The 14639-nt window shown below is 40.8% G+C and overlaps 1 protein-coding gene across 2 annotated transcripts in view; it reads left to right on the forward strand.

The window, feature by feature from the left end:
- The window catches only part of LOC126195577 (cyclin-J), a 55924-nt gene extending 48822 nt beyond the window's left edge, over nucleotides 1-7102 (forward strand). For both annotated transcript variants that reach the window (XM_049934206.1, XM_049934212.1), the window contains exons 5-6: nucleotides 2767-2926; nucleotides 5116-7102. In XM_049934206.1, coding sequence (XP_049790163.1) covers nucleotides 2767-2926; nucleotides 5116-5248 — 293 coding nt within the window. In that variant the 3' untranslated portion in view covers nucleotides 5249-7102. The remainder of the gene's footprint in view (nucleotides 1-2766; nucleotides 2927-5115) is intronic.
- Nucleotides 7103-14639: the final 7537 nt, after the last annotated feature.

Below are 14639 nucleotides of genomic sequence, written 5' to 3' on the forward strand. Positions count from 1 at the left end.
TAGGCCACCTAACTTCCGCTCCTCGAATCGTGAAAGTTATAATGCCCCTTTCACCATGCGGGAACTCGAATATGCAATTGCCCGGTCACGGTCCTCTGCTCCAGGACCTGATTCTATTCATATTCAGATGCTGAAGAACCTTTCTCCTGCGGGTAAAAGTTTCCTTCTTCGTACTTATAATCGCATCTGGATTGAGGGACATGTTCCCGCATGCTGGCGCGAGTCTATTGTTGTACCGATTCCTAATCCGGGGAAGGACAAGCACTTGCCTTCCAGTTATCGACCCATCTCTCTTACCAGCTGTGTCTGTAAGGTGATGGAGCGAAGGGTTAACTCTCGTTTGGTTTGGCTGCTCGAATCTCGACGCCTACTTACCAATGTACAATGTGGATTTCGTAGGCGCCGCTCTGCTGTTGACCATCTGGTTACCTTGTTGACCTTCATTATGAATAACTTCTTGCGGAAGCGCCCGACCGCAGCTGTGTTCTTTGATTTGGAGAAGTCTTAAGACACCTGTTGGAGGGTGGGCATTCTCCGCACCATGCATACATGGGGCCTTCGCGGTCGCCTCCCTCTTTTTATTCGTTCCTTTTTAATGGATCGGCAGTTCAGGGTACGTGTGGGTTCTGTCCTGTCGGACACCTTTCGCCAGGAGAATGGGATGCCACAGGGCTCAGTTTTGAGCGTCGCTCTCTTCGCCATAGCGATCAATCTAATAATGGATTGCCTCCCAGCTGATGTATCAGGCTCCCTTTTCGTGGACGATTTTACCATCTATAGCAGCGCGCAGCGTACATGTTTCCTGGAGCGCTGTCTTCAGCGTTCTCTTGACCAACTTTACTCCTGGAGTGTCGCCAGTGGCTTCCGTTTTTCTGCTGAGAAGACGGTCTGTATTAACTTCTGGTGCTACAAAGAGTTTCTCCCACCGTCCTTACGACTCGGTCCCGTTGCTCTCCCATTCGTGGAGACAACAAAATTTTTAGGTCTTTCATTTGACAGGAAACTTAGCTGGTCTCCACATGTCTTATTTGGCTGCCCGTTGTACCCGTTCTCTAAATGTCCTCCGTGTTCTCAGTGGTATGTCGTGGGGAGCAGATCGAACCATCCTACTTCGCCTATATCGGTCGATCGTCCGCTCAAAGCTGGATTATGGGAGTTTCGTATACTCCTCTGCACGGCCGTCCATCTTACGTTGCCTTTACTCCATACAACATCGGGGTTTACGTCTTGCGATCGGAGCATTTTATACTAGTCCCGTCGAGAGTCTTCATGCTGAAGCCGGTGAATTGCCACTGCCCTACTGGCGCGATATACTGCTTTGTAGGTATGCCTGTCGGCTACTGTCAATGCCCGACCACCCGTCTTATCGTTCCTTTTTAGACGACTCTCTCGATCGTCAATACGGGTTGTATGTCTCTGCCCTGCTACCCCCTGGAGTTCGCTTTCGTCGCCTCCTGCAACACCTTGATTTTTCACTCCCTGCAACCTTTATAGTGGGCGAGAGCCACACGCCACCTTGGCTCCAGGCTCAGGTTCGCGTTCACCTTGACCTCAGCTCGCTCCCAAAGGAGGTTACCCCCGGTTCGGTATACCGCTCCCGTTTTGTCGAACTTCGTTCGAAGTTCATTAATATGACCTTCATTTATACAGATGGCTCTAAGACCAATGACGGGGTCAGTTGTTCTTTTATTGTCGGGGCACAAAGTTTCAAATACCGGCTACATGGCCATTGTTCGGTCTTCACAGCTGAGCTCTTTGCCCTCTACCAGGCTGTTCTTTACATCTGCCGCCACCGACATTCTGCTTATGTCATCTGCTCCGATTCCCTGAGCGCCATCCAGAGCCTCAGTGATCTGTATCCGGTTCTCCCTTTCGTGCACCGGATCCAACGCTCTCTTCAGCAGCTGGTGGACGACGGTTCTCCGGTTCGCTTTATGTGGGTTCCTGGCCATGTCGGTATCCCTGGGAACGAAGCTGCAGATGCTGCGGCCAAGGCTGCGGTCCTCCAGCCTCGGACAGCTTCTTGTTGTGCCCCTTCATCAGATTGTAGCGGGGTCATTTGTCGGCATTTTATCGCTGTGGCATGCCGATTGGGCTGCACTTACGGACAACAAGCTTCGGGCCTTGAAACCTCTTCCCGCGGCTTGGACGACCTCCTCACGCCCCTCTCGGCGGGAGGAGGTAGTTTTGGCCCGGTTACGAATTGGACACTGCCGGTTCAGCCATCGCCATCTGCTGACGGCTGCGCCGGCGCCGTTCTGCCCATGTGGGCAATTGCTGACGGTCCGCCACATTTTAACGTCCTGTCCGGATTTTAACACACTGCGTCTTGATCTTGGCCTGCCACGTACTCTAGATGCCATTCTAGCGGATGACCCACAAGCAGCTGCTCGTGTTCTTCGTTTTATCAACTTGACAATCCTCTCTAAGGACATTTGACTATGCTGTTTTTTTAATCCTATGCCTGTTAGTCTGTCTTTTATCGTGTTTTCCCTTTTAGTTGCTGTTTTAAACTTGTGCCTCGCGGTGCATTCCTAACGTAGTCTGGGCGCTAATGACCATTGAAGTTGTGCGCCCTAAAACCACAAAAAAAAAAAAACTCCCCAGATCTCTCACGCATCCCCTCCCTCCTTCCGCCTATTCTAACCCCTCTATCCCTCTGCCCATTTCCCTCTCTCTCTGCACCAACTTTTGTTGGAGTCTTATGTACTGGGATAGTGTGATTAAAGTTATATAATCATAGCTGTATGTCTTTCTATATTGCAGATCCAGGGTTTCATCTTTTTAATCCATCTCTTGTTGCTGGGTCATGCATTGCTCTAGCACGAATAAGACTTCGTCTCTCTGAGAAATGGACACCTGGACTTCTAGAAGTAACGCAGTATCGCCTCAGTGATCTGAAACCGTGTATGGAACTTATAATGCGGTAAGTCAGTTTTGTGGTGGAGTTTGAAAAGGACCCCCGTCCCTTTCCCCCTGTCCTCACTAGAAGTGAATCCTCCTCATCATTCTAGGATCTTGATCACCTGCCCTTTCTTTTCTTCTCTCTGATAAATGAACAATTAATTCCAAAAGCTGGATAGTGTGCCACATTTATTTTTTGTGTGTATTGGCAGTGCTACATATTTCCGCCTCCTTAAAGTAAGTAATAGACAGCAATGCTGTCTCATAATTTGTTAGTTTTCATAAGCAGAGTTTCTTTGTCTTTGAATATGTCTGCTTTTGTCTGTATATGTGTGGATGGATATATATCTGTGTGTGTGTGTGTGTGTGTGTGTGTGTGTGTGTGTGTGTGTGTGTATACCCGTCCTTTTTTCCCCCTAAGGTAAGTCTTTCCGCTCCCGGAATTGGAATGACTCCTTACCCTCTCCCTTAAAACCCACATCCTTTTGTCTTTCCCTCTCCTTCCCTCTTTCCTGACGAGGCAACCGTTGGTTGCGAAAGCTAGAATTTTGTATGTATGTTTGTGTTTGTTTGTTTGTGTGTCTATCGACCTGCCAGCGCTTTCAAATAATTCTTGAGGAAGACAATAAAAAATTTTGTCACCACTCTACTTACGCTTAGTTTTATTCCCTAAAGGCTATGTTCAGTTAAGCCGGCATTCACCATCACTCATCTGAAAACAAGTGCATCATCGTGTTGTCTTTGTAATGACTTTCTAATGATGTTTCTCCAGCTCATAATAGTGCTATGACATATTAAGTCCTGTGCTTGGCCTTAAACAATTAGAAAAGCAAGGCAATTTCCTTTTGGTATTGAATGAGCAGTTTCTCCACTTTCTCTTTTTTGTACAAGTGCATAGATGCCATAGTACTCCTAATGCAGAATTTAAATCTAATTTAATGCAAGTGGTACTGTCATGTACTGCTTGGTGTCTAACTAGGTTACTGTCCAGCTCTGGCAGTGTCCAGATGTGGCCATTATTGTCCTCTCCCTCCTTCACCCCTCAGCCTACGTGCCACTGTGCTTGGAGCACTATTTGGCCAGGCCTGATCTATGTATGAATAAAGACCATATCTTAAAATAGTACAACTAGCAGAAAAGCTGCTGCTTTGCTGGTTAGTCAGCAGCAACTTTCTCAGAATTGTCATTTTCTGCTTCTTGTACATTGACTAGAGATCTGTAAAAAGATTGCACACAAATAAACCTCATTAACCTTGCCATTGACATTAAATGATTTGTAGTCATCAAAGTCGGCAGTCCTGTCACAATGTGTATGCTTATTTACTAGGCTACACTATGAGCTTGTCCGGCACAAAAAATGAAAATGCCATGATAGCCTCTGCATAGATAGCCTACACATAATGTTTTCCAAGTGATCTCACAAATAAATAAGAGAAAACAATCTGGGCTCTTAGTTTGTTAACTATGTAACCATATCTCTCTAACTTTTATGCAACATGAAATGTAGAAAGGGAAAGGATGGTTGGGAAATCATGGCAGCTAGCTGCACATGGCATTGTGGTAATATAATGGCAAAAGTTCTAAATTTGTGCTGGCCCAGGACTCAAACCCAGATTTACCATTTATTGTTAGCTTAACCACTTGGCCATCTAAACATGGTCCCTAACTGACTCAAATTTTCAACTTACCGCACGCTGCAATGCAGCATCCCTCATGCATTAATACTCTACTCATAAATCCTGATTCCCATAGGAGTTTCTATGATATTTGTGCATTCACATTGATATTTAGGACATGTCCAACAGAACAGATGCCACTCAGATACATACATTTCTTTACCTTTTCTCTAGAAGCACACAACTGTAATAGTAGTAGAAGCATCATAGCTGTGATGTGTAAACATGCTCTGTAGCATTTAGCACACTGACATAAGTGTACACACAGTGCTGCATCACTGCTGTTGTATTAAGGTTATGATATGTGTATAGCCTGACTTGTGCAACTGAATCTGTCAAATTTAGTTTGTATAACTTACATTTGGAAATAACAATGTCATGCAATACCCCTGTGATTTAGAATCATTTCCATTTATGGTGCTCTACAACTAAAATTCAAAATTAGATCAAGCCTTTGGAATGGCAGCAGAATAACTAGTCACTAGTTTCAATTGTTATATGGTATGTTGACAATCACTGAAATTTTTGTCCTCAGTGTATACCACTTGAATCAACCTACCAACAAGGCAGCTGAAGAAAGGAAGAGGAAATTTACTGAATCACCAGACCATGGTTATGGCACCTGTACTAGTGTAACTAGTAGTCCAGAAACATCTGGCAGATCATGAGAAAGCGATATTTAGAACTTTCTAAAGTTCCCATGAATACATGTGCCTTCAATGTCTATTGTTTCTGTTAGATGAATGATTTACAAAAGAACTGCAACCATTAAGCAAACAAATCCTGATTTAATTAACTGAAGAGCTTTGAGAAATTATAAGTCTTATTGATTTCATCTTGTTTTAACCAGTCTGGTTAAGAATAGAGTCATTAAATTTTTGTTATTGTTGTTGTAGTTGTTGTTTGTGTGTTTCCTCAGTGAAGCAACGTAAATGTGTACTGCAGCAGTGCTGCATTTTCAGTATTAGGGGTAAAAAGTAATTGAGGTAAATGAATTGTGTTAGAAGAGAATGCCTGTTACATGTTGGGCTTCTATAATAGCAGTGTGAACATGCAACACACATTTTTTCCTAATTTATTTGATCTGAGAGGTGTAATGCCTTTGATCTCTGGTATTATAAATTCTAAGGAGACACAATGTTACTGTTGATGTCGGAGAGTACTTTTTTTTATTGTGTTGACAATATTTTTGATACTGGGCATTTCTTAGTATATGAATTACTCAAGGAATTAATGTTCTTTTCCACTGTACCTGCAATTTCATGTACTTGTGTAAGTTAAAATTTATGTAAACTTCTGCAAGAGACGTATTTTGAAATTCACAGTCTCTTTCTTCCCACCACCAAGAATTGTTTGTGCCAGTAACTTATTTTTCTCCTCCTCCTCCTGTCTGTTCCTTCTGTGAAAGACTGATTTTCTATTAGATTAATAACTGTCTGATCTCATGGACATTAAATTCTCATTTACATTCAGTTCTTGATTCCAAATCAAGAGATGATTGTTTATGTCCAGTGTACTCATATATAAACAGATTTTTATTTTTAGGATTGAAAATACAAACAGTCCCTTTGGGTTGTTCTAAATGCTCAGTTACTATTTTTTAAGTATTTGAAGTAGCCATTTAAAAAATAAGTTATGTGTTTCTGCTTTACATGGTTGTGTGTTATTACTGTGATATTTTTATGCTGTGATGTGACATTTCATTTTTTTTCTATGTACGGTGTTCTTACAAATCAGTGCTGTAGTTGGATGAGCTTGTGTGCCAAGTTTGTGCATAACACATTTCACATTATGTCTGATATTAGGTATATGTTTGGGTAAAGATTAGTCTATTTACAAATGTTTTGATTGCATCAACTGCTAGACAATACTCAACTGTTAAAGATACCTTGTTGATGCTTTCTTTCTCCTTCCCAGTTTTACTGTTGAAATTTCTGTCAGATATGGCATTGTTACATGACATATATTTTAAGATTGAATACTATGATTTCTTCTCCCATATTCCTATGGAATATCCAGTACAGCCTAAGACTGGCAATTACCTAAGACTGTCAAGTTATTTGGAGTATAGCTTTAAGATAATAAATAATTTTGAAGACTGAGATTTACTTTAACATAATTATTGATCATATGATAGTTTCCAATTGCAGTTTTCAGCACAATTAAGGTACTGCTCATTTTTGTTGTCATGTAATACTCAAATAAGGGAATAAGAATTATTTTTGTTCTAAAAGAATTTCAGGCAAATACATGAAAATGGTATCATAGTTGTTGAAATTTTTGCATGCATTTTCTTGATTTTTAATGCCTTTATTGGAGAATTCCTATCTTAACTATATTTTGTATGAGATTTCAGAAGAATTTTTATGTTACAAATTTTGCAAAAGTCACTGTTTCAAACAATAGATGAAATTTCTATACATCACAAGAAGCCAATTTGTGATCAATAATTTATTTTAATAAAACAATTTTTTGTACTTCTTAATTTGTTCTTTATAGTTTGAAATCTATTCCTTGTGATGACATACCAAATTAGTTATTAAGATACGACCAAACAAAAATTAGCCACAAAACACATAACTTCATAAAAATGTGTAAAACTGATGTAATGTGATTGGAAATTGTGGATGGAAGAAATAAAAGCAACGTAAAAGCTATTTATTTCTATTTTGTGACAAGTTAATGTAAACAACAAGTCAACCAGTAGAAAAATTTCTGAAATGAGAACAAACAACAGAAAACATTGCTCAAACGAAAGATAGCCTGTGGGAAAGTCCAACAAACTATGATGCTAGTTATGTCAGTAAATTATCAGAAAGGGCCTGCTTCTTTATCCTTACAGGTTTTCTGATGTGAATGAGTTAAGACTTCCAGACAAACTGCATTTAGTTTCTGAATAAAGTGGATATTAGGTCACGTGGATATTCAGTTTTCACAAGCATGTTCTACCTATTTTGCTATGTGAACTCATTGTGTATCCGAAAATCCTCATCAGTACACTGAACAATCATACTAAAACACGTGTTTGGAATCAGCATGAGACCAGTTTTATTTTGGTCATGCATTATGCAGCAGTAAACAAAAGGAGAGCAGTGCACCAAGTCAAAGCTGTTGTGGCTGTTGTCTTCAGTCCTGAGACTGGTTTGATGCAGCTCTCCATGCTACTCTATCTTGTGCAAGCTTCATCTCCCAGTACCTACTGCACCCTACATCCTTCTGAATCTGCTTAGTGTATTCATCTCTTGGTCTCCCTCTACGATTTTTACCCTCCACGCTCCCCTCCAGTACTAAATTGGTGATCCCTTGATGCCTCAGAACATGTCCTACCAACCGATCGATTCTTCTAGTCAAGTTGTGCCACAAACTCCTCATCTCCCCAATTCTATTCAGTACCTCCTCATTAATTATGTGATCTACCCATCTAATCTTCAGCATTCTTCTGTAGCACCACATTTCGAAAGCTTCTATTCTCTTCTTGTCTAAACTATTTATCGTCCACGTTTCACTTCCATATATGGCTATGGCTACACTCCATACAAATACTTTCAGAAACGACTTCCTAACACTTAAATCAATACTCGATGTTAATAAATTTATCTTCTTCAGAAACGCTTTCCTTGCCATTGCCAGCCTATATTTTATATCCTCTCTACTTCGACCATCATCAGTTATTTTGCTCCCCAAATAGCAAAACTCCTTTACTACTTTAAGGGTCTCATTTCCTAATCTAATTCCCTCGGCATCACCCGACTTAATTCGACTACATTCCATTATCCTTGTTTTGCTTTTGTCGATGTTCATCTTATATCCTCCTTTCAAGACACTGTCCATTCCGTTCAACTGCTCTTCCAAGTCCTTTGCTGTTTCTGACAGAATTACAATGTCATCGGCGAACCTCAAAGTTTTTATTTTTTCTCCATGGATTTTAATACGTACTCCGAACTTTTCTTTTGTTTTCTTTACTGCTTGCTCAATATACAGATTGAATAGCATCGGGGAGAAGCTACAACCCTGTCTCCTCCCTTCCCAACCACTGTGTCCCTTTCGTGTCCCTCGACTCTTATAACTGCCATCTGGTTTCTGTACAAATTGTAAATAGCCTTTCGCTCCCTGTATTTTACCCCTGCAACCTTCAGAATTTGAAAGAGAGTATTCCAGTCAACATTGTCAAATGCTTTCTCTAAGTCTACAAATGCTAGAAATGTAGGTTTGCCTTTCCTTAATCTTTCTTCTAAGATAAGTCGTAGGGTCAGTATTGCCTCACATGTTCCAACATTTCTACGGAATCCAAACTGATCTTCCCCGAGGTCGGCTACTACCAGTTTTTCCATTCGTCTGTAAAGAATTCGCGTTAGTATTTTGCAGCCGTGACTTATTAAACTGATAGGTAATTTTCACATCTGTCAACACCTGCTTTCTTTGGGATTGGAATTATTATATTCTTCTTGAAGTCTGAGGGTATTTCACCTGTCTCATACAGCTTGCTCACCAGATGGTAGAGTTTTTTCAGGACTGGCTCTCCCAAGGCTGTCAGTAGTTCTAATGGAATGTTGTCACTCCTGTGGCCTTGTTTCGACTCAGGTCTTTCAGTGCTCTGACAAACTCTTCACGCAGTATCATATCTCCCATTTCATCTTCATCTACATCCTCTTCCATTTCCATGATATTGTCCTCAAGAACATCGCCCCTGTATAGACCCTCTATATACTCCTTCCTCCTTTCTGCTTTCCTTTCTTTGCTTAGATCTGGGTTTCCATCTGAGCTCTTGATATTCATGCAAGTGGTTCTCTTTTCTTCAAAGGTCTCTCTAATTTTGCTGTAGGCAGTATCTATCTTACCCCTCGTGAGATAAGCCTCTACATCCTTACATTTGTCCTCTAGCCATCCCTGCTTAGCCATTTTGCACTTCCTGTCGATCTCATATTCCTTTTTGCCTGCTTCACTTACTGCATTTTTGTATTTTCTCCTTTCATCAATTAAATTCAGTATCTCTTCTGTTACCCAAGGATTTCTACTATCCATCGTCTTTTTACCTACTTGATTCTCTGCTGCCTTCACTATTTCATTCCTCAAAGCTACCCATTCTTCTTCTACTGTATTTCTTTCCCCCATTCCTGTCAATTGTTCCCTTATGCCCTCCCTGAAACTCTGTACAACCTCTGGTTCTTTCAGTTTATCCAGGTCCCATCTCCTTAAATTCCCACCTTTTTGCAGTTTCTTCAGTTTTAATCTACAGTTCATAACTAATAGATTGTGATCAGAGTCCACATCTGCCCCTGGAAATGTCTTATAATTTAAAACCTGGTTCCTAAATCTCAGTCTTACCATTATATAATCTATCTGAAACCTTTTAGTATCTCCAAGGTTCTTCCATGTATACAACCTTCTTTCATGATTATAGAACCAAGCGTTACCTATTATTAAGTTATGCTCTGTGCAAAATTCTACCAGGCGGGTTCCTCTTTCATTTCTTAGCCCCAATCCATATTCACGTACTACGTTTCCTTCTCTTCCTTTTCCTACTGTCAAATTGCAGTCACCCATGACTATTAAATTTTCATCTCCCTTCACTACCTGAGTAATTTCTTTTATCTTATCATACATTTCTTCATCATCTGCAGAGCTAGTTGGCATATGAACTTGAACTACTGTAGTAGGCGTGGGCTTCGTATCTATCTTGGCCACAATAATGCGTTCACTATGCTGTTTGTAGTAGCTTACCCGCACTCCTATTTTTTTATTCGTTATTAAACCTAGTCCTGCATTACCCCTATTTGATTTTGTATTTATAACCCTATATTCACCTGACCAAAAGTCTTGTTCCTCCTGCCACCGAACTTCGCTAATTCCCACTATATCTAACTTTAACCTCTCCATTTCCCTTTTTAAACTTTCTAACATACCTGCCCGATTAAGGGATCTGACATTCCACGCTCCGATCCGTAGAACACCAGTTTTCTTTCTCCTGATAGTATGTGGGACAAATTTTAGCATGTGCTCAATGAACTTTGGGGTTCCAAAACACTTAGTGTCATTAATAAAAGGGCTTGATAACATTCATACTGCAACCATAAAGATGGATGGTGAATATGTAGTGTTTTGAGTGACAAATGTTGTCAGATGAAGTTATATAACTGTAACATTTGTGCAGAATATGTCAACAGGGGTGCACTGGGTGGCTACGATGGTGCAATTTCAATATGTAGCAGGAAAATTGGCAGTCTATATTTTACTGATGATACTGCCCTCATTTCTGGAACTGAGGATGAATTTAGCGGTCTCTTCTTCAGAATGGAGACTTATACTTTAAATTTCTATCTATAGGTAAACATGGGAAAAGACCTAACTAATAATAATCAATCAACAAGGTGTGAATCAAATCTGGAGATTGTGGATGACTGTTAATGTCTAGGACCACTGATCAATGACACAAGAAACTGTGGTAAAGTAAAATGATGAATCATCCTTTGATGAGCCACAATAGTTAACCTTGCTAAGATATGACAGAACCAGGCAATATCTAAAACAACAAATTTGTGCTAGGTGGAGTCATCGGTGCTCCCTGTGGGCGAGTTCTTGTATGACTGTAAGACCCAGATCGTAAAATCTAGGAACAAGAGCTGAATTGGTGCCTTTCAGCTGTGGTGTTAGCGGAAGATGCTACACATGGACAGGTGAAGAACCAATGCTACTATCAGAGGAGAACTTAGCGTCACAAGAAGCTTATCTTCCCATATCAGTTAAAGATACCTCCAGCTTCTTGGGCACATTTTGAGAGAAGAAAGAGAGAACTAACAAAAGACCATCTTGCAAGGCAAAATCAAAGGTAGTAAACCATAACGAAGAGCAGCAAGTAGATGGATAAAGCAAAGAAGATTACTGGCCTACCTCTTCACATTATACACTAATGAAAAGAAAATCACAACACCAAGGAGTTGTGAACATAAACAAAAGTTGGTAGGCTTGTTTCTACTTCTGAAAGATGTCTATCAAACTTTGAGCTAATCGCATAGCAGTGGTGCTAATAGTACCACAATGAGGCTGCAAATCAGGTTTGCTTTAAGTAACTATGGTGAATAAGTATTGCCTTGAGTGACAAATGTAGTCATACAAGGTTATATACTGTCACATCAGTGTTAGTTACCTTTGAGACTGGACATGTGAGTTGATGTCATTCAAGAATCCCTTTAAGGTGACAAAGATACCATTATCAACACCTGAGTTTTGAACAAGGTTCTGTAATGAGACTGGGTGTTCCTTCTGTGATACTGAAGAAAAACATGGCAGGAGTGTAGCTACTGTACATGATTACTGGCAAGAATGCATGGTTGCAAGAGGACTGGGCTCAGGACGGCTATGTGGCACTCCCAAGAGGGAAGACCATTGTGGTCGACGTATAGCTCTGGTGCACTGTACTGCATCAGCAGCAGCATTGTGAGCAGTTGGTGGCAGCACAGTGATAAAACAAAACATTACAAATCATTTACTTCCAGGAAAACTCTGAGTCAGGCACCCTGTAGTGTGAATTTCACAGACCCTAAACCACCGCCATTTGTGACTTCAGTGGTATCAAGCGAGAGCTCATGTGAGGGCAGGGTGAACATCTGTTGTGTTTTCCTATAAAAGCTGGTTCTACATCAGTGGCAGTGATGGCTGTTTGTCAGGAGGAGGCCAGTTGAGAACCTGCAACCAACTTGTCTGCATGATAGGCACGCTGTACGTACACCAGGAGTTATGGTTTGAGGTGCGATTTCGTAGGACAGCAGGAGTACTTGTGTGGTTATGCCACACTCTCTGACTGCAAATTTGTTCGTCAATCTGTTTTGGTAGCATGTATGAACAGCATACAGGAAGTGTTCTCCAACAGGGTGATGCTCACCCACAAACCACTGTTGTAACACAACATTCTCAACAGCGTGTCGACAGGTTGCTTTGGCCTGCATGATCACCAGATCTGTCTCCAATCCAGCACATATGGGACATCATCATAAGGCAACTCCAGCATCATCCACTAATAGCATTAACAGTCCATGTGTTGACTGACCATGTGCAACAGGAATGGAACTCCATCCCTCAAACTGACACCTGGCACATGCAAAACACATTGCATCCACATTTGCATGCTTGCATTCAACATTCTGGCAGTTGCACCAGTTTCTAATATACCACCACCTCACATTTGTAATGACTTACCTCGTGTTTATATTAACCAGTGATCTTGGAATGTTAATCACATAAATATATTACCTTGACAAATACTGTCTGAACAGGCCTCAAAATGCCCTGTGTTACAGGCCAACAGCAGTGTTATCCTCAGTCAACAGGCATCATTGGGTCCTGATATGGAGGGGCATGTGGTCAACACACTACTCTTCCAGCCACAGTCAGGTTCATGACTGGAGCCGCTACTTCTCAATCAAGTAGCTCCTCAATTGGCCACATAAGGGATGAGTGCATCTCGCTTGCCAGCAGCGCTCGGCAGACTACCTAGACAAAAGCATCCCCAAAATTTCATTACTCTCTATTAATTATTTTTTGGTGTTGCAATTTTTTCTATCAGTGTGTTAAGAAGAACTGAAAAGCACTTTTAATGGAGACATCGATTTCATGACACTCTCCACGGAGTAAACTGACATTATTATGTTTGTAGAGAGACTTAATTTCTCAAAACTTTAAAGAGAAATTATCTTTATTAATCTTTTAAATGAATTTAGGTTGTAATGTATTTGGTTTTTAAATTTAACATTTTCCCTGGAATGTAGGTGGCAGCAAGAAGCATGTTGTAGGGTGGCACACCACAGTGGTGTTTGAGACTACTATCCAGTAGTGAGCATTACATAGTTGGCATCAAGGAGTGGGTGCTTGCAGCTGTTCATAGCTAACGACAACATGTATAGCAGTAGGGCAATTTCATACTTAATTGTGCTCTAATACATGTGTAACAAAAGTAAGTGTTAAAGTCAGTATTTTGAATTGCAGTTTGAAGAGCAGAAACCTTCTGAAACGCAATTTAAAAAATGAGAGAACTTTGTGAAGGTAGGATATTACATTCTGCTGTACTTGGACAATTGTTGACAAATAACACCACTTACTAAGATGTAATTAAGTATTTCATCTGTGAAATGGACAATGAACATTTGCTGCTGAAGGATAAAAGCCATCTTTCTCCAGCTCCACCACAAACTTTATTCAAATTAAGCAAATTTAGATGGTGAAGAAACGTGGATAACGTTTCTTTTCAGTGAGGCCACACCACAAGCATGACATCCCATGTACCATGAAACGCTAAGTGTTAAAGCTGCCAACTGTACCATTTTCTGTTCAGCCACTACAGGAGACAGAGAGTTTCCTATGAAAACACTCTTTGCTTGTTCAAAGTACTTGTCACTGGATAACAGCTGTATTGAAGTTAGCACATGTTTAAAAGGAACCATAGTGATCTTGAAAAGTGCTGTCAATGAATTCTAGAGAACACTGCAAAGAAACTTTTGTAAATGAAAAGAAAATGTCAAGAATTCGGACGGTTGTAGTCTGAGCATCTTGAGGCACCTCTGTGTTCCAGATGTGGTGCCTACATGTGGTCTCAGAAGTGATACAAGGTGCGTAGCTACAAAATAGGCAGTTACTAAGAATAAGGCGAAGGGTTCACCATCCTTGTGGATTTTTGGTAGGCCGTAGTGTCTGGGAGGAACAACAATCAGGTAATGCAAAATCTAAATAATATTGGGAGGAACTGTATTCTTCTTGAGGAGGTTGAGGGTTTTCTTCTGGCTCTTGCCAGTCAGGCCATTATTTAATCAGTGTTTTGCAGGATTGTTGGTAAATCGAACTGTCTTTCTATTATATTTGGTGGCAGTGACATAAGACTTGTTGGCACACAAAACAATGAGACCCCTGCCTTCTGTTAAGTTTCGTAGAGTAGTCTTTTCAGGCAGGTGATACTTCATGTATGGAGACTGAGTCAAATGCAGCATTTGTCCCAGCTGAATTCTTCCACTGGAGAGCTGGGATGTCACCTGTTCCACTCCACTGATAAAATATCTGATGGTAACTGTTCTG

This window comes from Schistocerca nitens, chromosome 1 (genome assembly GCF_023898315.1).
Source record: "Schistocerca nitens isolate TAMUIC-IGC-003100 chromosome 1, iqSchNite1.1, whole genome shotgun sequence".
Taxonomy (NCBI): Eukaryota; Metazoa; Arthropoda; class Insecta; order Orthoptera; family Acrididae; genus Schistocerca; species Schistocerca nitens.